The 24,340-nt window shown below is 31.6% G+C and overlaps 1 protein-coding gene across 12 annotated transcripts in view; it reads right to left on the reverse strand.

The window, feature by feature from the left end:
* Positions 1 to 262: 262 nt before the first annotated feature.
* Positions 263 to 24,340, reverse strand: part of LOC139501893 (tripartite motif-containing protein 2-like) — a 59,166-nt gene continuing 35,088 nt past the window's right edge. For 2 of the 12 annotated variants that reach the window (XR_011658692.1, XR_011658695.1), the window contains 5 exons: positions 22,875 to 23,031; positions 14,783 to 14,823; positions 7,383 to 9,419; positions 5,680 to 6,388; positions 263 to 5,536 (listed from right to left, as the gene is read on the reverse strand). Coding sequence is in view for 4 of the 12 variants with exons in the window: in XM_071291170.1 (XP_071147271.1) it covers positions 7,384 to 9,419; positions 16,441 to 16,468 (2,064 nt within the window). In the remaining 8 variants the exon portion in view is untranslated. Of the gene's footprint in view, positions 6,389 to 7,382; positions 9,420 to 12,609; positions 12,688 to 14,782; positions 14,824 to 16,440; positions 16,886 to 22,874; positions 23,032 to 24,340 lie in introns of those variants that run through there. The other 10 variants (XR_011658693.1, XR_011658694.1, XR_011658691.1 and 7 more) reach the window with 10 other exon arrangements.

The raw sequence follows: 24,340 nt of genomic DNA on the forward strand, positions 1-24,340 counted from the left end.
CTAGTTCAATGGGATAGATGCATTCCACATAGTCACCAAATTTTGAATTATTTAGTGAAAGAACATCATCTATAGAGCAGAAAGTAGAGTTAAAGGATATTGCTACCTTCTTATCTTTCTTCCTAAGAAGTTCCTGCATGAAATCAGCCTCATAATAATATAGAAACAAGTTGGCAAGTAGAGGGACACAGTTTGTTCCCATTGGGATGCCGACAGTCTGTTGAGGTATTGGGTTCTATGGTGATAGAGAAAAAAGAAAACGTATCTTGATTGAATTTTAATGTTGATAATATATCAAAAATTCACAAAACAAAAAGATGCTATCATAGATTGTAAAAGCTAGTGTACCAGAGTAGTGTTGGAAATACAGACTTTTTATGAACAGAATTTTCTAAGGCCACATCAAACTAATTTTTTTATTTTTTTTACAATATCTGTTACTGTGCATTCATTATTTCTAATGGGATATTAATTTTAGTGAATCTAGGTGACCAATATTATAATATTCAAATTGCAAATTTTCTATAGGCCTATTTGCAGATTTTAGTAAATTTTAGATTAGATATCCAGAAAATTACAGTATAATCTTAGACTAGTCCACCAAAATTGGTACCCACAAAAATATATGAATCTGCTTAAAATAGTTTAAATTATGAACAATTCAGGAAATTTTAATTTCAATGAAAAAGAGCAATCTCCAAAAAAAATTCAAAAAATTTCTTTACATGGAAAAATTCAGTTGAAAAAATTGAAATTGGGGCAATTGGACAAGGAGCTTAGAAATCATAATGTCTGTAAAATAATACTATTAAACAAAGTACAATTTAGCAGTTACATATTTTCTTGCTTTAAGGAGGTAGACCTAGGTTAAGGGAAATAACTCTTTAAATCATCAGTACGTTTGTGTCAACCATTTTCAAAAATATATTCTAATCTTCTAGGTTACATAGATTATATTCAATCTGTAAATGCTTAAAATACATTGATGAACTTGACTTTTACAAACGCTTAACTGATTTAAAGAGTTATCTCCCTGGACCAAGGTCTACCTCCTTAAATGAAATGAATATAAATGCATTTGCATCATTTTATATCTACAAAGAAATTTTCTTCATAATAATTCAAAGATTTTGGAACTTTGACTATAGATAGACATTATTGCTATATGGGATCATGCAAGACTTCACCCGAGAATTTGCAACACATGAACTATTGCCAATCAAGTTTCTATTGTGGCATCCAAATTTTATTATTGTTTCTATTGCGGCATCCAAATTTTATTATTATCTTTTTGATATCCAGTAGTTGAGGGCAAATAGCAATAAGGTCTATCAAGTTTTATATTCATAAAAAAGAATATTGTTAAAATTGAACCATGATCGTTGAATAAGATTTTATCAAAACCAGATAAAAATAAGATTTCCATTAACTGAAAAGTTACTATCAAATACTTCTTCAAAACTAAAGTCAGACATGGAACAAAAATTTTCATATTTATAAATAAACAGTCTATAATAAAGTCCTGATTAAGGAGGTACCGGACACCTTGACTACTAATAATTTGGCTCCTTTAATTTTCATAAAGTTTTGACAAAATGTTTACTTTGACCCTTTGACAAAAATATAAAAATTTTGAAATATTTCAACCAACCACTTGATCAGAAAAATTTCATTAGATAGATAGCAGTTTGACAAACAATAATTATGATCATTGAGAAGCTTACTGTTTCCTTAACAATGCAACGTGATTAAAACGTTTAGCTAATTTTTACAGAGTTATCTCCCTGTAATGTTAGGTACCACCTTTACTAAAGGTTACACAACAGTCTAAATTAGGAAAATTTTAGGTCATCATACTTAAATTACCTATAACTTTGTTATCTCAAAAGATATTCAGATAATTGAAGTACCATATCAAAGGAGAGATAGCTATTGGCTGCATTTTTATCAATCACCATATTTGGAAGAAAATTGGAAAAATTATTCTTATCTAAATATCAGCGAAAGAGATACTAAATATATGTTGTTTTCATTATAAAGAGCAAAATAAATTCAACGTAACCTTGTCTACGAGTTTCTACTTTTCTACTGTGACTAATTTCACAAAAATTCTACGAAAAATAATACATGTAAGTCATTAACATTTCAGTATAGATACTTAAAGTTTTGTGAAAAGATTCCCCTCATAGTATAAAACACTTCAGTATATTACTTGTGATTTATAAGTTCATTCTAAAGAAAATAGATCCTGTCACTATAAATTCCATAATTGTAGAAATCAGAGACACAGTCCTAGAGTTTTGTTTATGCGAAATAAAGCTACTTGGTTGCAACAAAACTGAAAGTGCTAAATACGAAAATAGAAAGAAACGAAAAATATTCAAATTTTCTCTATATATGGCATCTTTTTAATATTTTCCAATTTGTAACAGTATGTTTAATCAGTAGCTCATCGATCCTTCTTTTTTCAGTACCTCATTTGTGGGGGTCTGGATGGGGGTACTTCATTACTTTATTCTGACATTTTCTATGACATTTCCTATTTTTCTATAATTTTTTTGGCCTATTTTCTCTATTCTTTATTTTTCTGGTCCATTTTTCTGTGCTCATGGTCTACTATTGTCTCTCTATTCTGTAAAACCCATCCAGACCCTCATTTGTCTTTATATATAAATAGATGACAAGAATAAACTATTGTAAACATTGAAGGTAGAACTTTCTAAATATAGACTGTTGTGCTTCTTCAAAAATCAACATGTTTATGAGTATAGAAAACTCTTCTTGCTAATAGATAATTTTTATATTACTGACTTTTGACTTCTGGATTTTTATTCTTTCAACAGGATATCTTCTCTGTGGTAGGACATCCTGGTACTCGGTCAAGCACGAGCAACAAAAATAAGAAAAATACAAGTTTTTAAGCAGATCAATTTTGAGGGAGTAAAACTGTATCATACTTTCTATATATGACTTAATAATCAGAAAACAGTACACTTTCTCCCAAAATTGTACTGATTATATAGTTGATTTTACTTCTTACAGTTGCTCCTAATTGACAGAGTACCAGAATGTCCTACCACAGAGTAGGTAACCAGTTGAAAAGTATAGAACCTTGAGTCAAAAATCTGTTATATTAAAATGTTCTTTTGTCAAGAAAGATTTTAAATAATTGTTTTTCATTATGAAAATTTACAAATATTTTCTAGAATCAAAAACAAATTCTTGTCAATAATGAAAGAATTCATATAAAATCATGTCAATTTTACCCCATGTCTGCTTTTTTATGAAATGTTGACTTTGCTACTTAAAAAATAAATAACTACACACTCATGATATGATGTCAACACTCACTTAGTGCAAGAGTATATATATAATATACATGAACACAAAAACAATCTGCATAAACTTATAATTCTTTAAGTACATTGCATAAATTTTCTATTGTTAATAAAATATTGCGTCACAAAAAAGTCATTGAGCTACCACTCTTGTAAGTTCTCTTTTTTTCTATCAATATTTATACATATTTGTGTTTGAAAAAAAAAGACTTTTCATACATTCTAGTATTACAGATAAAAAAGTTTGACTGTGAAAAAGCAATTTTGTCATGATGACTTTAAATAAAGATGAAAAAGGACAAAACGTCTTTTCACAACAGTATTTGTCATCTAAAGTTATGAGATTTTTTTCCTTTTAGCAAGGCTTTATGAAATGATGTATATAGTAACTTGCTATGAGAGACAAAAGGACAGCATAGATCTTTTTAAGTAAATAGTTCTATGTGTTACCTCCCTTGGAATACCGTTGCTGAATCTTGCACTGCTGTTTACAAGTATTTTTATTTTAAATATTCACGCTCAAAATAACCCGAATTCTGAATTTTATAACTATTGTTTTTTTTTTTAAATATTCATGCTCAAAATAACCCGAATTCTGAATTTTATAACTATCTGTTAATATACTATTTTAACTTTTTACAAGTAACTGCTAGTCTACAGTCTAGACAGGCAGTCATGTTTTTGGGCCAGTAAAATTTCCCGAAAAGAGGCTGCACATGCCATATAAAAATTTGAAGAAAGACATTCTTCCAGGCTTGTAAGTTTGCAATGTAAACTTTATTCTTATCTATATTTTAAATGCCATTACATTTATCATTTGAACAAAAATGAAAAATACACAACATAAAAAATTTCGACTATCAAAAACCATAACTCTAACAAAATCATGTACAGGGATTAATTTTTTCAAATGAAATGTTTAAAAAAAATACTGAAACTTATCTTTCATTCTTATCATGTACTTTCATATCCACCCTCTATGAAAACACAAGAACAGTGGTTATTAATACTATCACAATACTGAGAAAAGCACAATTGAAATATTTATTTATGACAAAATTTCCTGTAGAATAATAGTACTATACTGGTGACAAATTTTTCAATAAGAGTTATCTCTCTTTGTATGTCATTAAGCCACATGATTTTTTTCAAGATATGATGTTAAATGCTGATTGTCACATGCACACATAATTATGCCAATAAGATAAAAATGTAATTAAAAAGATGTACAGAAAAGAAAAATTGTACATAAGAAAAATCTTTTTAACATGAAAAGCATAACATTTACTTGCAAATACACTGTACACTGAATAAGGCCTATTCAATTAAAAACAGAGATGGGTAACTACAAGAGGAGCTAAGCTGAGCAAACAAGACCATCATGGATTGTCAAGGTCTCTAAACACCCTCATAGTTGTACCAAGGGAAACTCAAAATCTTATCACAACCAATATTTCTTTCTTTGAGTAATTTTGCATGCATCAGTAGATATACCTACATAATCCCCTCCTATCCACCCACATTCATTTTTAATGGAATAACCCTAATATTTTGTTAAATAATATTTTCTGTTTTATCACATAAGTTCCTGATAAAAATATAATCATGCTGTCCTGATAATGATTTATATAACATACTATTTTCTATCTCCTTTATCATAAGAAGAAAAAGTTTATAATTTATCATATATTACAAAACTTTTTTCTATGTACTCTTAAAATTGTTTTAACTTTTTTTTCTCTTTAATGATTCAATAAAAGGCTGCGTTTCTTTCCTAGAAATTAATTTCAAATATTTTAGCTACATGTCTTTTTCACAAAAAATATATTCGATTCGCCATTACAGAATCGACTATGGATACTGCACTAGTAAGGAGGGATTTTAACCAATCACTAAATTTTTGTGTACGCTTTTGAAAATATTACCCAAAATGCGTAGATTCTGAAATAGCAAATCTTTTTGAAACATATTTGTAAAATATGCAATTTTTTGGTATTTGAGCACATAATGTATTTCTCAGTTTTTTGTAAACTATAAATTTGAAGGAGAAATTCTTTAAATGTCTGCACCAATTTAAATCATTAACAATAATGAAAAGAAAAATGTTCATTTACAGAAAATATACTTGAGCATGTTGAGTGTGTTGACAAAGACAAAAATGTGAAGTATGCTAGGTGAACAATAACATAATTATTACCCTCAACTTCCTCTTGAAAAGGTAACATCAGTTATGTCACGTCTGCTAGGTGAACAATAACATAATTATTACCCTCAACTTCCTCTTGAAAAGGTAACATCAGTTATGTCACGTCTGCTAGGTGAACAATAACATAATTATTACCCTCAAATTCCTCTTGAAAAGGTAACATCAGTTATGTCACGTCTGCTAGGTGAATAATAACATAGTTATTACCCTCAAATTCCTCTTGAAAAGGTAACATCAGTTATGTCACGTCTGCTAGGTGAATAATAACATAGTTATTACCCTCAAATTCCTCTTGAAAAGGTAACATCAGTTATGTCACGTCTGCTAGGTGAATAATAACATAATTATTACCCTTAACTTCCTCTTTTAAGGGTAACATCAGTAATATCTAGTCATGGGACAGATATAAAAAGAATGACTAGTGATTCTGTGTGTAATGTATCTATTTCCACAATTACAGGGTTATTATAACAACCTAACACACAAGCAACCTGAATTTTGACACAAGACACACACACTCAAGTAATAAAAACTGCAAGTATTTTTGAAAGATCAATAAATAAATGGCTAAATCAAACATAATACAAAATTTCATAAAACTAGGTGAAAGTAATAATTTATGGTCTTATGGCTAAAGTAAGTGAAAACAATGCATGGCTTTACAACTGGCCAAAAAAAGTGAAATCAATAAATGGCTTTACAATGAAAAATGGACATTGCACATTGGTCATCAGCGAACTAGGGTCATTTTGATTTAAATTGGTTCTGGTTTGGCCACTGTCATTCTGTCTGTCATGTCTATTACTCTTCTCTTTGTGTCTTTTTTCTGTTAAATTGTAGAATTCTGAAAATACAATAATATACAAATTAGAGAGGAAGAAATCTAGAAATGAAATAGAGTTATCTATCTTTGCATTATACATGTTTATCATTTTTTATATAAAATCAATTAAAAAATCTTCCTGTTGATAATATATTCTGTGTCTTAGGTATTATTCCTCCTTTCAAAAATCTTTAATCTGCACTTGGCACCCACAACTTTGAGGAAAGTTTATCCCGGATTGCTTACTATGTTCCATAACTATGGATTTATAAATATTAGTGGAGTACCAATTTTTGTGGAATTCCTGGGTAATGGGGTCCACAAATTTAAATTTTCAACCAAGTGCACATTTGCTATAGGCTTGTATGCAGATTTGAAGGCCTTACCTTGACCTATAATGGTTTACTTTTATAAATTGTTACTTGGATGGAGAGTTGTCTCATTGGCACTCATACCACATCTTCCTATATCTATTTGGCAAAACCACGAAATCAAATATACATGAAAATACAATTCAGTTCCTCACTCCACTAAAATAAATGAATCCACAGTACATTAGTTTTAGAAATCAAAGCAGTGTTCTAATTCTTTCTATTGATATTGAGTTACATAACTAATATGTCTTTTTAATGCAAAATACAAGGATAATAAATTAACACGTCAATCTGAGATCAATAAATTTTTGACTCTATAAAAACTATACAACAAGTTTATACAATGTTATAAGGAAGCAGATAAATTGACTATATATCTTATCCTTTTATTGAACATGGTGCAAAGTTTGAAAAGAAAATTAATCAAATCAAATACCATTATTGTATAACCCTTCAATCAGGTTACCAATACAAGTTTTTGAAATCACTAAAATATCCTTAAGACACAATTTATTTTACTTCTAGTAGTTAAAGACCAGTTCACATTAAAAATCCTTTTATTGATTATTCAGCAGGCTTTCCCTTAGCTTTAATGCCAGACAGTATTTCGAAAGTACATTGTATATCAGATATGTATTTACCTTATTTATAACGATACTTTTTGATACAGTGATTGCCAAGGTCAGCCACATACACATGGTGGTCAGTTGTGGTTGCCAGCCCACTTGGTCGCTTCAGTTTGTCATGGTGGCTATCTATGTTAAACATAAGTCTACCACTGGAATTCAACACTTGAACGTAGCTCTGGGTTTTCTCTGTTTTTGTGGCAAGAATCAATCCACCAGAATCCACATTCAATCCACAAAACTGACCTTTACCTTGGTCAGGTATCACACGGGAAAATTTCCCATCACGGCTAAATATTTGAACTCGGTGATCGGCAACAAGGATTTCATCACATTTTCCTATGACTATGGCACAAATAAGTTTAAATTGTCCTTCTTTACTTCCTTTCCCGCCAAATGTTGTCAAAAGTTTGCCATTGGCATCAAACATGAATACACGGTTTGCACCATTATCGGCCACGATGATCTCCCCTCGACTATTAACGGCTATATCTATCGGTTCCAAAAAGTCCTGATGTGTAAATTTGGAGAGAAGATCTCCATCAGGGTTCATCACAGTTACATATTTAGTTCTCCAATTTATTACAGCCAAGTTTTTCTCTGGCGTCAGAGCGAGACCCGTACCTCCAGAACTTTCTAATCCTAATGGTCCTATATGACTTTTAAATTGACCGGTATTGTCAAGACATTTGATCCTACAATTACCAGTATCTAAAGCATAAACAATGTTATTATCATTATTTGTAACGACCCTAACTGGCTGTCGTAAATGCTCCTCTCCATTCCCTAAGGAGCCGAATTTCATAACTGGATTATTATGCTCAGAGACATCAATTACAAAAGGACTTCCCTTGACAGGTCGATTAAATATACTGATGAACATTTTCACTTTCCCTGGCTTGGTGGGTACATATTGTATTTCGTATGTTCCATTTTCTTTGTCACGAATTTTTGATTCAATGATTTCTCCCTTGTCTGACCTGACCTCTGCACCTACTGGATCTGCCCCACTAGTACGGGGATTTCCATGGTAATCAACTGTCAAAAGGGTAACAGATGATTTCAAATGTGTCACTGCCTCTCCAATTTTCCCTGAGCAGAGAGCGGGGAATGTTGTACTGGTTTTGATCCTCCCAAATTCATTTAATAACTTTGTCATATCTTTCAGTGCCGAGTTATGACGATACTCATATTTCAAGAATGAGTTTTCCCTAGGTTCCGAAAGATTGGAAGTTGCATCTAGTTTCTCGTTTAGATCACCAATTTTTTTTGTTATGTTTCTCACTTCTACTTGATATTGTAACCCGTCACATTCAGACTGAACTTTTTCTTTCTCAGCCTGAATAATATCTAATTGTTCTCGTAAGTTCTTGCGTTTTTCCTCCCGTATTTTTCTCACCCATTGTAAGCATTCATGTCTCCTTTTATCAACCAATGCGATGAGATCTTGGAATGACCTATTTATACCTTCGACAGTCTTCTCTACTGACGATTCTAAATTCTGCATTTCACTAGAAACTGTGTCGTAGGCATGATTCAGATTTTTAATGCATAAATGGGCTTTGTATAGTAATATCTCCGACATTCTTTTAATGGCAATCGAAAAGGGAATTACAGTATGTTCACTTGCCCCCCGGCCATTATGTTCACCACCTGCACATAAAGTACAAAATACGGAATCACAAGTCTCACAAAAGAGCAGTTCTTGGTTGTTATGAGTTGAACACTTTGGTATAACGTCTCGTCTTTGCCTCGACATGAGATCTAATAACTGATTGACCAGAAAGCTTGGAGGAAATGTGGCTACTCCCGATCGTGGAATTCCTATGTGTTCTCGGCAGATTGGACAACGAAAATATCCTGTGTCATGTATTTGAGATTCAACAATTCTATCTAGACAACTACGACAAACTGTATGAGAGCATGGTAGTAGTTTAGGCGAGTGTTCAATGTTATCGTAAACACACAAACAGGTCCCACATGTCAGGAAACTGTCATTAAAATCTTCATAGTTAATGGATACAGTCTCAACAAGGGTTGATGACATCATAGCTAAAAATAGAAAATAAAATAGTTTAAAATCGTGAAAATAAACAAAATCTGATAATACGGATTCATTTGTTTTTTTCCTGGATACAAATTATCATGAATTGTGGAAAGAATTATATTTTTCTTGGATTTTTTATTTCCTTGTTTTGCCAAAGACTCTGACTCACAGTCTTCAAGAGTTCAGAAAAATTTACTTCATTAAACATCTTAATTCTTCACAAAAATTGGTATCACACAAATAATAATGAAAACACAGTATGATTCTTATCATGTACATTATCATGATTATCAAGAATGAAAAAATAATTTCCTTTCACACTCGGAACAAAACTTCAAGCAAATTTGAAACATGTTTTTTTTTGCAGTTCATAACATATCAACTCACAGGGAAAACATATGCCTCACTCACTGCAAGTTTTAGGTTGACATTTACTAGAATTTTTCACCATCACTTGATTCTCCAGTCTCAAGTCTCAAAACTCAAGTCTCAAATCAAAACTCAAGTCTCAAAACTCAAGTCTCAATCTCACATCTCAAGTCTCAAGTCAATAAAACAACTAATGTCAATCAGAGAATGATTTTAACAAATTGCAGATAATAAATAGCAGGAAAAACATACTCAGTCAAATAAAAAGTATATTCAAAGTTTCCGTCCTGGTTCTCAATAGTTTAGTTTTAACAACATTATGAGAAATGTTTTAAAACCTTGAAATTCTTCCCTTTCTTTGTCTAATGAAAAAGTTCGAACCACTAAGACATAATGGTGTTATAAGTATCTAAATAATGTTTAACATGAAATACTTATATCATTGTATATCCTTATAGGCTAGATCATATTAATTTGCCATTATTTTTTGTAACTTGACAAATACTAGCTTAGAAGGTTAAAAAACACTGAGGTAAAAGTTTATTGAAACACCCAAAGTCATATTTCAAAGTCGCCTCTATATAAAATTAAGAAGACTAAAGAAAACCAATAACAGCATATCAAGATAAAAAAGATCTCCCGTCAGAAATATCGACTCCACCAGAGACCAAATATCAAAGAAGCAACTAGAAATCACTGTATGGTCACTTTTAAGAGGTATTTTTAGCGATTATCTTAATTTGAAAAGTAAAATTATAAATAGGATAAAAAGAATACAATGAATTTGAATACTGTATCTTTCTCAAATTCTTAACAAATTTTTTTTAATAAAAATTAACATAATATATATTTGGTCTGGCCTAAAAGTTTTCAAAAAACTGAATATTTCCCTGTTCCTTTAAATATTTTATGAAAATTTGTCAAATAACTTCTTGTCAGCAGTTTTGTAAATTCATGGCATTCTAGATCTATGACACAAATAAATCCAACAGTACATTCTGCTGCTCTTTGAAGGCCGCAAGTGAATGAGTAAAAAACATGAAGTAACTGACCAATTTTATAATCCCTGCGACATTCTGTATGTATGATGTGCCTGTCCCAAATCACTCTCAGAAGCCTGGAATTCAATGGTTGTCGTTTGTTTATGTGTTACATATTTGTTTTTCGTTCATTTTTTGTACATAAATTAGGCCATTTGTTTTCTTGTAAGAATTGTTTTACATTGTCATTTCAGGGCCTTTTATAGCTGACGATGCAGTATGGGCATTGATCACTGTTGAAGGTTATATGGTGACCTATAATTGTTAAGTTCTGTGTCATTTGGTCTCTTTTGGAGAGTTGTCTCATTGGCAATCATACCACATCCTTTTTTTTCATATATATGGGTATAGTCTTGTCAAAGGTGAACAAATTTTTTGCTGCAGATAAAAGTCCATAAAAGTTAAAGATAACCGACACACTAATTTTTTTTGCAATCAACTAAAAGCTATCATAGACAAAACGATAGTGTCATTATGATTATAACTTTTTAACTGATGTGAACTCTTTCTGAAATTATGAGTTGATATTTTTATCTTATTTGGCAGACCAGAGAGATAAAAGATGATTTGAAATACAAATGTATATATCGGGACTTAATTTCATAAAATAATATTATAATAGGCTGACACCCCCACAAATGTACTTTTAATTACGGAACATTAGGTTCTGTAATTAATCAAACATTAACGTTAACCATAAAACTGCTGGGAGCACTTCACTAAAGACAGAGATTTTAATGTTTAATCATCACAACTTCCGATTAAAATTAAAAAAAATTCTAAATGGCATGATTCTTGAATATTTTATCTGGCATGATCCTTGAATATTTTATCTACGTGCCATTAATCAGCTGTTTTCAATGAAAACATAATCAATTATTCATATGATCCTCAATTTTAACTGATTTGAAGATCTGTTTGTATCAGATTTATCCAACTAACCTTTCAATAAGAGTACAGTGGTTTAAGTTGAATGGTTTTATATGACAATTCAGTTTAAAATCAATCTATTCATAATACATTCAATTTCATATGCTGAAATTAATCTTCCAAACTATTTCTTGAGAATTCAGGTGCCAACGACCAAAAAGTGCCATGTACCTGTCAAATTCTTGGAAAAAATCTGTTCAAATAGGACTGAGGTGCCCCTTGCAGGGAGGTGTAAATGCCTATATATATGTGTTTAATTCATTATCTGAAATACTTGTACAATGTCAGTGGCGGATCCAGATATTTCATAAGTGGGGGCCCACTGACTGCCTAAGAGGGGGCCTGCTCCAGTCATGCTTCAGTTATTCCCTATATAATTAAACCAAATCCCCCCCTGAAAAATCTGTGGCCTCTAAATTCGCCTCTGAATGTTACATATTTTGTTATACCATTATGTATACAGTGAAATATTTGGAACTTTCTGGCAGGTATAAGAATTATTCAGTGGCAGATTCAGACATTTTCAAAAGTGGGGACCCACTGACTGCCTAAGAGGGTGCACACTCCAGTCATGCTTAAGTGAATCCCTATATAATCAATCAATTTTTCCCCAGAAAAGTGGGGGCCTGGGCCCCCTGAAAAACCCTCTAAATCCGCCTTTTTTTATTCATTGTCATTCATGGAAACCAATTTTCATGGATTCAGTTATTTAAATTTTTATAAAACTTTCTATAATTTTTTATGCAGACTTTGGTAAAACCTTAAAATAAAATATCCACAAATTTTTCTTCATTTGACGAAAATCATGAAACCCCAAAATATAAATAAATCCAGATAAAATAAACAAAGGACTTACCCATTGTTAGAACAGTAATCAACTACAACCTTGTAAAAACTTACACTTTCAAAACTTATTTTAACAAACATGTTATATACATCCTGTGATAAGTGGAGTTTCCTGATTGAACGGAAAAGTTGTCGTGAGACACATCTACCAGTTTCTTTCCCCTTTGATAAACTTGTTTCCTTTGTTCTTCATTACCCATGCAGGTTAATAAAGCAACCAACAAAAAAAAAAAAAGCAGGTTAAAGAAATTATTACTGCTTACACATATCTACAAATAGATGTGACTTAGAAGTTGGTTAACCCATTATAAAACAGCAACCTAACAAAACTGAGGTTCACAAAAAATTAAAAGTTTAGAGATGACTTTTGGTGGGATTCACATGTTGGCCGACCATCAAAACAAAGTAGGGTCCAAGACAAGGGGAACACAAACAGCAGCAAATGAAAGGGGTAGATTTCACTCTCTTCAAATATGATACAGCCCTTTCATGTTGCTAGAGGAACCAGAACTCCAAGCTGTGGTGACAAGGCAGCACAAGAAGCTCTGAACTATCCAGTTTGTATAAACAAAATAAACATATGGTAAAAATTTCAGAGCTCATTGTCTCTACTACATATCCCATCAGGGACACTCCGAGGTCAAGGTTTGGCCAGCTTATATATACAATGTTTGTTTGAAGGGCTTGAACTCAGTTGGGACAATCAAAGAAACAGCATTAATGCCAACTTCTTGTATTAACCCAGATGGACTTCAGAAAACCACTAAACTGCATATCCAAGATCAAAGAGAACTACCATCAGAAATATTGAAACATGACTACAATGAATACAGTGACTATACAGGGGTGTTTAACAACATTGACTTCCCATAAGGGTCTCAAATGGGCAATAAAATAAAATATGTCCAGAAAATATGTTAGGAATAAAACATCAAAAGATGATTAAATTATGATTTCCTTTTTTAACCAAGGGGGGTCCAGTCGTGCTTCAGTGATTCACTATATAATCAACCAAATTTTTCCCACAAAAAGGGGGCAGGGGCCCACAGGATCCGCCTGTGGGCCTCCGCCTATGGTTAGTGCCAATTAAATATTTGTAACATGAGTTGTCCTTCCTTGGAGCAGACGTTGCCTAGGAAAGTCATTGTTTCTGTTTGTCAGAACAAACCCAAATTTCACAGCATGTTTTATTTCTATCGTAATTTAAATATTTCAACACTTTCAAAATGTTAAATCAATGGAAAAGTTCCAAATTACATTTACTTTTTTTTAAAAGGAGATAACTCTAGAATGAAAAAAAATAACAAAAACTTCAATTAAGCTAATTTATATAGCCTAATTAATAAATCATTTGAAATATCATCAAGTTTCTCAGCAAACAAGATAATGATACTCCTACACATATGGAAATTCTAATGGAAAAAAAACCTTAGCAATATGAAACATTTGATAGGCTTCCCTAATAAATAAATCATATCATATTTGTAGCTGAGAAAGCAAAACAAATACTCAACTCTAACCGATCAATGGTAGTCATAACATACATTGCCTTGAATTCAACTTGTTATTGGGATGTAGAAATTATTCTGTACACATTTAATGACCTTTCTTTAAATGATGAAAAAAAAAATCTTGGACATGAAAAAAATGTGCATTGTTAATGATCCCTTCTGTACAAGGGACTATTTTGCATTAAAAACCAGTAGCAGAGCTGACCACATCATTTTTAAAAAGAATGCATGCAAAAATTTATAATGCAACTTCCTCAAATTTAAGGATAATTATGGGGGTGAATATAATTTCTTATTCCCAGAATTTAAAGTCATTACAGATTCAAATAATTCCTTGCTTAACTTTTAAATATATTTTGGTAGAAAGTCTATATAAGCTATTTACTGTCATATCTTAAATGATATTCAGTATTCTGAATTGTCTCTGCAATATACATGTACAACAAAAATGTTTAATCATGAAACGTTAAATACCAAAAACAATATAGCATTATTAATACAGTAAATTTCTGTTAGCTCATTGTTTCATTGAAAAGTTAGTGGTGCTCTTTCATGCGGAACTGTTTATTATTACAGCAAGTGTGAAGAATGAAGTTCAAAATGTGAAAAGTACCAAAGTCCAAAACACAGTGCCAACTCTCTTAGATTAGTATATGTACTAAAAGTACTTACATTGTACACTTGAGCAATTTCACTTTTAACTCCAAAAAATCCTGTTAAAAAGAAATCTAAACCATGTAAAACAAAACTGGACAAGTCAATTTAACTTGAGGGTAATAAAACCTGGTCAATAATCTCTTAACCAGCTGGTGTGATAGCCAAGGGGGATAATCCCTCATTAAAATGACAGCTGTTATTTGGTAGGTGAATGAACAGTTAGAAAAAAAATGATGCACAAACACATGTCCTGTCTATGTGATATTTTATCTGTAATGTGCACCAAATGCATTGATTTTAACTCATTTTATATACAACATGCGAGAACTTCAACTTTTTTCATAGAAACTAGCTGATAACATGTATTTTCTTCCTTGTTTCTGAAAACAGGAATCAGTATGCAACTATGAGGGCTCAAATCAACAGAATTCTTTCCCCCACAAATAGTGATGATCTCAGCTATTAATCCTGTGTTCAGAGATTACATTTTCGTCAACAATGTTAAAGAGAATATTACATAAATACTAACTCAACTTGCTTTTAATCATGCACTTAATTGCAAAATTTTATAGAATAAATTTTTTGTCGTTCACATTATTTTATTTTTTTTACTTTTGGCAAAGTTTCAGAAAACTTCTACAAGGTACGTCATACCAGTCATTATGACGTTATACTGTTAATTGTTTGAATTTTAAAAATAAATTGATACTAGAAAATATCTATAATTAGTATTCATATACCGGTTACTACTTTGCTCTTCATGGGTCCTTTAATTGGAATAAAAACATCTTATCTTATAGTAAAAAATTTAGATCATTCTTTGGTTTGTTCGAAAACTTTCTTTTTAAGATTCTACAAGGGACAGTCAGACACATGTCCATAGCATGGTTTGCATATGTCCATATAGTTCAGTTTGCATATATATGTCCTTAGCCCTTAGCATGGTAAAAGGGTTAAATAGGACCAATCTCATTTTCGACATCTCTATCAAAAGACTGATGAGATGTCAAATCAGTAAATGAAATGAAGAAAATTTCCTGATCAATAAGACTCAGATGAATTCTACTTAGACAGTGAATCCGTCTATAAGGAAAATGCTTAAGAGAGCAGTCAATAAATACAATCTTTATGATAGTGGAAGAGCCAGAAACTCTCATAAAGTGGAACCTACTGACTTCCATAAGAGGGGCCCCGCTGAGTCAAGCTTCAATGATTCCCAAGATAATCAGCCAAATTTTCCCAAAAATGGAGGGGAAAAAATGGGGGGAGGATTTTGCCCCCTCCTAAATCCTCCTTTTAATCAGGATTTGTTATTTTTCAATGACTTTCGCTAACCTCATTGAAAGCTGACATTCATAAAACATGTAAAAGAATATGCATTCATACTGCTACTGTGTTTTATTTGCTCACTGTTTTATTGATTTGTGAGCATAAAAGCTTCTTCGATTTGCAGTATGTATATTCAAGTGTTGCAGTAATAAATGACCTGTTAAAACTGAATCAATAATGAAGTACGACAACAGCCCCATCCCCTTTATTTCTCTTCAACTGAATAATATACACTTTCAATTACCCTACCCCCTTTGCAGAAAAACACTGACAAGTGTGTACATTAGAAAAATCTTTGTATAATATACTACATTTGTACATATATACATGTAAAATTGACCTACCTTCCTCTGGTGAAAATGTGGCCATCATTTTGAAAAGTCAATATCACTAAAAATATCAGAAAAACATCCACATTCTTCATTTACTCAAAATATCCAATAATACACCTAGAGAGTTCAGCCAGAGGTCAATTATATATTGTCAGCCTCAGCAACATATTCAGTAAGATGACAATATGGCCGTAAATAATCACAATGAAAATCTAATTGTCTCTGACTGCACATAAATATATAAATGTATCTACATGCGTCAGAGAATTACGAAGTCTCTCTTTCAAGTACAAGGGTTCTCTAGAAAACTGCCTAAGCTTGCATACTAATTCTGTACAGTCGATACTTCCCACCAGTATAGCTTTGTTATTGTTGCATAATTCTAAAGAATACTGTCATTCGGTAGAAAATGATTGATTTATAGTGGGTCTGTTTAGATTATTCCTAAAGAGACGGAAAAACAATTTATTGCTAAAATAGGCAAAAATATCAATTAAAAAAGTTATTAACAACGAGTTTTCCTCTGTGACAATTATTTGAATTAGTCGATCTGTACGTCATATTGCAAAGCTGAGGATTATATAATTCTTAGGAGTCAAAAACAAAATAAAAAGGACAGAAATGAAAACATATTTTAACTGAGTTGTTATAGAGTTTATCCTTGTTGAAATTAAAGGTTGAAATACATGAGCAACATGTTAAAAATAACTGGCATCAGTGGAGTTTTCTAGAAATACCGAAAATTTGACATTCAAATGTAAAACAAGAATCTGAAGAAATCCTAAGAGCTTTAAAATTAAAGCTCTATAACAAATTATACACATCTAGATTTGCAATGGGGGAGTTGGGGTTAGGGAGCTACCATTTGATTTTTATGGGGGGCTGCATTTGTCCTGCATTTTTTTTTTTAGTTGTAATCTCTGTCCTGCCTTTTTTTCTTAGTTTATTCTGACTTTATCCCCCCTCCCCCCCCATAAAATCAAATGGTAGCTCCCCTTATGAGGATGTAAAGTATATTTTAACTTAGTTATCCTTGTTGAAACCCTGAATTCCCGCAAAATTAAAGGCCAAATCTTGACATCCCCAAAAAGGTCCTTCCCTACTTTAAATTGCTCAAACAGCTAACAAACTATACAAAAAATCTGGAAAATACTTTACAACTTTGTTATGTAAACTTATATTTTTGATCGAAGTTCCTTAAATCAATGAAAATACAATACAGACGTCATACATCAAAATCAGAACTAAAAGAACAAATTCTCGTTTAAATGCCTGCGAGACAGTAATTACATAATCCAGCAACGATTAATGTAAACAATTAACAAAAATAAAGCCTGGAATAGTTCAATATCTATGGAACGCCATGAGAGGAATCAATAATTAGCATCTGTTATATAAGACAATTATAAACCAAAGGCTTATGCTTATTTTCATATTGGTTCGGATTTTTTTTAATTCAGAACAGATGCTTTAAATTTTCATGAAGTTCTATTTTGAATTTTGCTAGTTAAAATGTTTCTGTTTCAAGTTTTAAAAGTTTCTCTGGGCAACAAAATTAATTTTGCCCCTCAGTTACCATATTCATGCCCAGTGGTAATTTGCCATTGCAGCAATAGCTGTGTCTGTTATATAGGTTTTTGTTTATTCACTCAGTTATACAATGCTATTTAATTAAGCTCATTGTTTTTTTGTTTTTTTTTAAATTGTTTTACATGTCATTTTAGGGTCTTTCACATATCATTCTTCATGCATGGTGCTGGTTTTGCTCATTGTTGAATACCATATATATAGTTGCTTATTATATATCCATGTCATTTGGTCTCCTGTGGATAGTTGTCACCTTAGTATTCAGATCCAAAATAATAAACAAGGGGGGACATATAATTACAAAATGTAAAAATGTAAAACGGTTTGGTGTGGGACATGTAAAAAGTCTATGTGCATGAACAAATATATGAACATGCAGCTCCATAAAAGCTAGCCCCCCCTTTTACCCCCCGTAAATCCACAACTTACATCTCCTCATTTTTACTTGAAAAGCTGACAATATCAAGATCAATATTATAGATACTACTAAGTACTTGAAGCCTTTCTGTTTGTTTTGATTTCATGAAATATCATGTTAATATTTTATATCTCATATAATAATCATTTAAACTTTAACACCATTCAATAAAGCATGGAAATTTTAAATTTAAATTGTTAATGTAAAAGGCATGAAGTTTGTATCTCTTGTTCCCCTGGGATGCTGTATAACATTGATTTTAAACCATCTGAACAAGTGTACTTTATCATTTTAAAATATTTTCATCAATAGAATGTAAAATTTTATAAATGGGCTTTACACATTCAATAGAAACACCATTGTCTATACCATATTGGTGTTAAACTTGTAAGTATCAAGATGAATGGTAGATTAAATTTGTATCTACATCAATAGAATGATTTTATGAATTTCTCTTAAAGAATTGAAATGGATCTATGTTAAAGAGACAACATCCTCACCAAAGAGCAAAAAAAGACCAAAGCCACCAATGAGTCTTAAAACACAGCAAACAAAAGTATTGCTCCCCAACATAAACAAGAGAGTTTCATATTTCTGTAAACCAGCTTTAGTCTTAGATGCATCATTTTTTTAAAGCTTTAAACTAGCGGTCGGTCAGATAACTGTGAGTACTCTCAGATCTGTTCCTAGTGTCTTTTTGTTGTCAGGATTGTACAAGTACCCGACCACGTCCATTTGTATTTTTGTCCATCTGATGAGTTAAGCCTTTTTCAACTGATTTTTATAGTTCGTTCTTATGTTGTACTGTTATACCACTGTCCCAGGTTAGGGGAGGGTTGGGATCCCACTAACATGTTTAACCCTGCCACATTATTTATGTATGTGCCTGTCCCAAGTCAGGAGCCGGTAATTCAGTGGTTGTTGTTTGTTTATGTGTTACTGTCATATTTGTTTTTCGTTAATTTTTTTATATAAATAAGGCCATTAGTTTTCTCGTTTGAATTGTTTTACATTGTCATATCAGGGCCTTTTATAGCTGACTATGCGGTATGGGCTTTGCTCATTGTTGAAGGCAGTACAGTGACCTATAGTTGTTAATGCTTGTGTCATTTTGGTGTCTTGTGGACAGTTGTCTCATTGGCAATCATACCACATCTTCTTTTTTATATTTGCATCCCTTAGATTGTAGAGTTCAGCAATCTGATGTTTGTGAATACTAAACACATGAATTTGGACTTAAAGTGACCATATCTCGGGGTTTAGAAACTTGCTTTTATGCACCATCAAATCATTCCATATAACATAAATGCTTCGTTGACCCATTTATTTTGTGTCAGAAACCAAATTATGTCAAACTTTAATCACAATCCAAATTCACACATTATTAAGCTTGAATATTGTGTCCAAATTTGCCCCAACTTTTCATGGTTCAGACCTTTTGGCAATACTGTGCAATTGAAGATTTTTTATTGAAACTTTTCATAAAATTTTAGAAAAAAAAAATGAACCCCTTAAAAATCTTGGGGAAAAAAATCTCCCTTAACTTTTTGAACCCCTCTCCCCTTGGAGCAATTATCCCCAAACTCAATCCCAGCCTTTGCTTTGTGACATGGAACCTTGATGTACAATTTTAGAGATATTGATACACAAGTTATTGTCTTGAAACTACAAAAATGCTTGTTTTTGGCCACTTATTCCTTAACTGTTGGTACCATAACCACTTAAATCCATCCCAACCTTCCTTTTATAGTATTGAACCTTTTTGTAAAATTTCATAGTGGTCCACTCACTTAAACTAAAGTTATATTGTTTGGAAATCAAATGTCTTCGGACGACGACGCAGATGCAGAAGACTTTGACGACATCATAGCATTTTACAACTGTATAAAAACCTTTTTTACAATATGAATTATTTAGAGCATCCTTTTCCAGATTTTAAAAGCTTTGACGACAAAGCTATGAAAATCTGTAGTTGCCTTAATCAGCGCCATAAAAATTTCCTAAAATTCCTTTAAAATCTAGATTTTTTTCCTGAATTGGGAATTTTTGTTTGAATTCAGTTTTTGGGGGCTGCAAACTGATTTTAGAGAGCCACTAAGCAGCTCAAATTAATTAGAAGAATACCCCTTGAATATAAGCATATACATAGCACAGTTCTATAACTACAAGCTTTCAAAATAATCAAATAAAAATTTCCTTACAAATTTCTGAATTCTAAAATTCTGATAGTAAACAGCATAAAAAACTTTGAAACAAAAAAACTTTGAATATTACTTTTTTCTTTTTGTAAACATACCTAAATATGAAAGAATAGAATCCAAAAGGATAATAATTTCTTATAAATAATAAAAAATATCATAAATAACTTACAATTTGCAACTGGCTAAACATCTCATTAGTAACGATACATAACTTGCAAGGAAGAGAAAGTCATTGAATTGGTATAAGTATAACCTTCGATAGTCACTGTAATAATTGGCCTATGCACTACTCTTGATTAAGCTAATAGTAATATTGATTCCCCATCAAAACGTTCAACTGATACGAACTAACACATAAAACTATTGACCACATGGCACGCTGTCCAAACAAGTCAAATGTTTGTATCGAACAAACAAAAATTAAGTAACATCCTTTGTGTGAAAGTCATAATAATTGTTTTTATTTATATTATCTATTAAGTCCCTTGTCCGAATTCTTCATGATTATTTTATCTCATTTATGAGAAAGCTGAGCAAGTAAACATTTAAATCAATTTTCATATCCCTGTCCAAACAACCAAATTTGAATTCTTTTCACCTTTATCATGTTAATACTAAAATATAATAACATGGGTAATCTTTTATACTTTGAATGAATGGTATTTCAGGAAGTCACAAATGTAATCTTGCTACACGACAAAACTTGACCAAAACACCGCTATCAAATGTTCCGTTAGATTCACTTTGAAACAATATTAACTTTCCCTTACAACTTAACTGTAAATAGGAATGTAAATTTAATCATATCAAACATATTGCTAATTTTTAGATTAAAACTTCCTTTTAGTAATTGTTTTTCTAGGAGCATCACAAATTTGTTCTGTAATTTAATGTTAATGTGTGAAACAGGTTAAACCGTACAAGTCAAAAGCTATTCATTGCCAACATTAAGAGATTGACAAACAATTTAATACTGTTAAGGTTGGATCTTCATTACCCTCTCAAGGAGAAGATCCCTTTTTTTAACCTTAAAAGTTAAGGGATAGACTATGACTATGACATGGGTTATGTTCTTCTCATATATGTTATGATGGTATGATACTAAACCCCTAACGGGAAGGATTGTGCCTGATGTTCATATGATGAAATCATAATCTTTCAGTCAGTTTAATTGAAGTCTGGAGCTGGCATGTCAGTTAACTGCTTGTAGTCTGTTGTTATTTATGTATTATTGTCATTTTGTTTATTTTCTTTGGTTACATCTTCTGACATCAGACTCGGACTTCTCTTGAACTGAATTTTAATGTGCGTATTGTTATGCATTTACTTTTATACATTGGTTAGAGGTATAGGGTGAGGGTTGAGATCTCACAAACATGTTTAACCCCGCCGCATTTTTGCGCCTGTCCCAAGTCAGGAGCCTCTGGCCTTTGTTAGTCTTGTATTATTTCAATTTTAGTTTCTTGTGTACAATTTGGAAATTAGTATGGCGTTCATTATCACTGGACTAGTATATATTTGTTTAGGGGACAGCTGAGGGACGCCTCCGGGTGCGGGAATTTCTCGCTAAATTGAAGACCTGTTGGTGACCCTCTGCTGTTGTTTTTTATTTGGTCGGGTTGTTGTCTCTTTGACACATTCCCCATTTCCATTCTCAATTTTATATTTCATTTCTTAAACTGCATCATACAGTAATATTTTAGAATGCCTTTTTCTAAAATTCAATGCAAAATTGTATCTTACAGTAATGTTATTTATGTATTGGATGCAATATATATACATTTTTTTTTTAATTCAGTTATTTTTTACTTATTATATATATCAAATAAAAATATTGCTGATCCCCTTGTAGTAAAATAGTTTCCTCCCTTAAAGAATATCCTTTTTTATAAATTTTAGGACAAAATTTCTTGAAAAAAACTAATGGTTTTAATGTCCTGACTGTAACATAATACACATATACCTTCCTGGATAAGTTTGTGTAGCATTATCTTAACTTTTTAATGCTCAATTTTTATGCTATTGTACGTATGTATGCATGTTTTAATGGCTATTGGTTTTTGTGTATACCTGTTTTATACATTAAGACCTGAATAGCATGTAGTGAATACTTAGGTTAAATCAATGGACAAATCTTGAACACTACATGGCCTTTCTTGCTATGAAGTTCCAAAATAGAATTATGAATCCATTTTCATTAGACAGAATCTGCAATTGATTGACAATTTACACAGGCTTACCTGAAAATTAATTTGTTGGGCTAGGAAGCCTTAAGTGGAAGAGTTAGGATGATCCTGATCATCTGGGTTGCAAGAATGCTTTCATGGTAACCAAGCAAATAATTGCAATCTGTTCTAGTGGCTCTTATCTCAGCAATCAATATCAATTTCTTAGCATCTGACAAAAGAAAAACGAAATCATCTATTATTTTCTACAATTTCTAAGCATCAATCAAAAGAAAAATTAAATCATCTATTATTTTCTACTGATAAGTTGTTTGAACAAACATGATAATGGTATTCATTTGATTTATTCTATAACAGTATACTGGGTACCTGTTCATCAGGTTCCGAACAATTATCAGAAAGTAATCTTTCAGAAATCACTATTAGTAAATAATTTTTTAAGTAGTTATGTTTCAAATTTCTTCAATGATAAATTTTAAAGCTATCTGTCAAACCTAAAGTTATCAATAAAATAATTAATTACTGTGGATTCATTTATTTTCATGGGTATCAATTTTCGTAGATTCAGTAAACATTGCATTTTCATGCATATTTTATAAGTTCATGGTTTTGCCATAATCCTAGATACAATTCCTATAGAACATTTGAATTTCTTTGAACATTTGAATTCATGGTTCACCTTTACCCAAGAAATCCATGAAAATTGATACCCCATGAATAAAAATGAACCCACAGTAAGCATCAAGACATGTCTTGTATATTCTGGGAACATTATATATTCCTGGTACAAATATTAATATACAAAGAAATGATCAGCAGTATATATCAATACACTTATGTTCTGTAGATGTGCTGGAAGCAATCTGGTTATTACTGTTAACTTCTCTATAAAATGCAGAATACAACTGAAGATTAAAATTGCATTGCAGTTAAATCCCTCACTAAAACACTTTCTTATAAAAAAAGAAGATGCGGTATGATTGCCAATGAGACAACTGTCCACAAGAGATCAAAATGACGCAAACATTAACAACTATAGGTCCTGTACAGCCTTAAACAATTAGCAAAGCCCATACTGCATAGTCAGCTTGTCCATACTTCTACTTACACACAATTGTCCATATTTTAGTATGTTTGCTTAGGCCGTGTTCACATTGACCTAGACTCCGTGTTGTGTAAGTGTAACTCACACGTAAACTAAACAAAATTACGTTCCCATTGATAAAACTCAATGTTTACATGTAGTGTAAATCATGTTTTGTCTACATGCAGTCGATACTCGATGTAGGCCTTGTTTAGATTAAGTGTACACAAAACTAGGCATTTAAAACATTAGTTTAACCGTGCATATTTAAGGAAGAAACGATTTTTAAATAAAATTGATATTTATAGCAATTATTTAAGAAGTTCTTTACAGAAATATTTGTCTCAACTTGATATATTTATTTGTTTTGTTTAGAAATAAAACTTAACGTAGCTTTATTAAGCCCTTATCAAGACCCAAAGCAGCATCATTGCTG

This window comes from Mytilus edulis, chromosome 13 (genome assembly GCF_963676685.1).
Source record: "Mytilus edulis chromosome 13, xbMytEdul2.2, whole genome shotgun sequence".
NCBI lineage: Eukaryota > Metazoa > Mollusca > Bivalvia > Mytilida > Mytilidae > Mytilus > Mytilus edulis.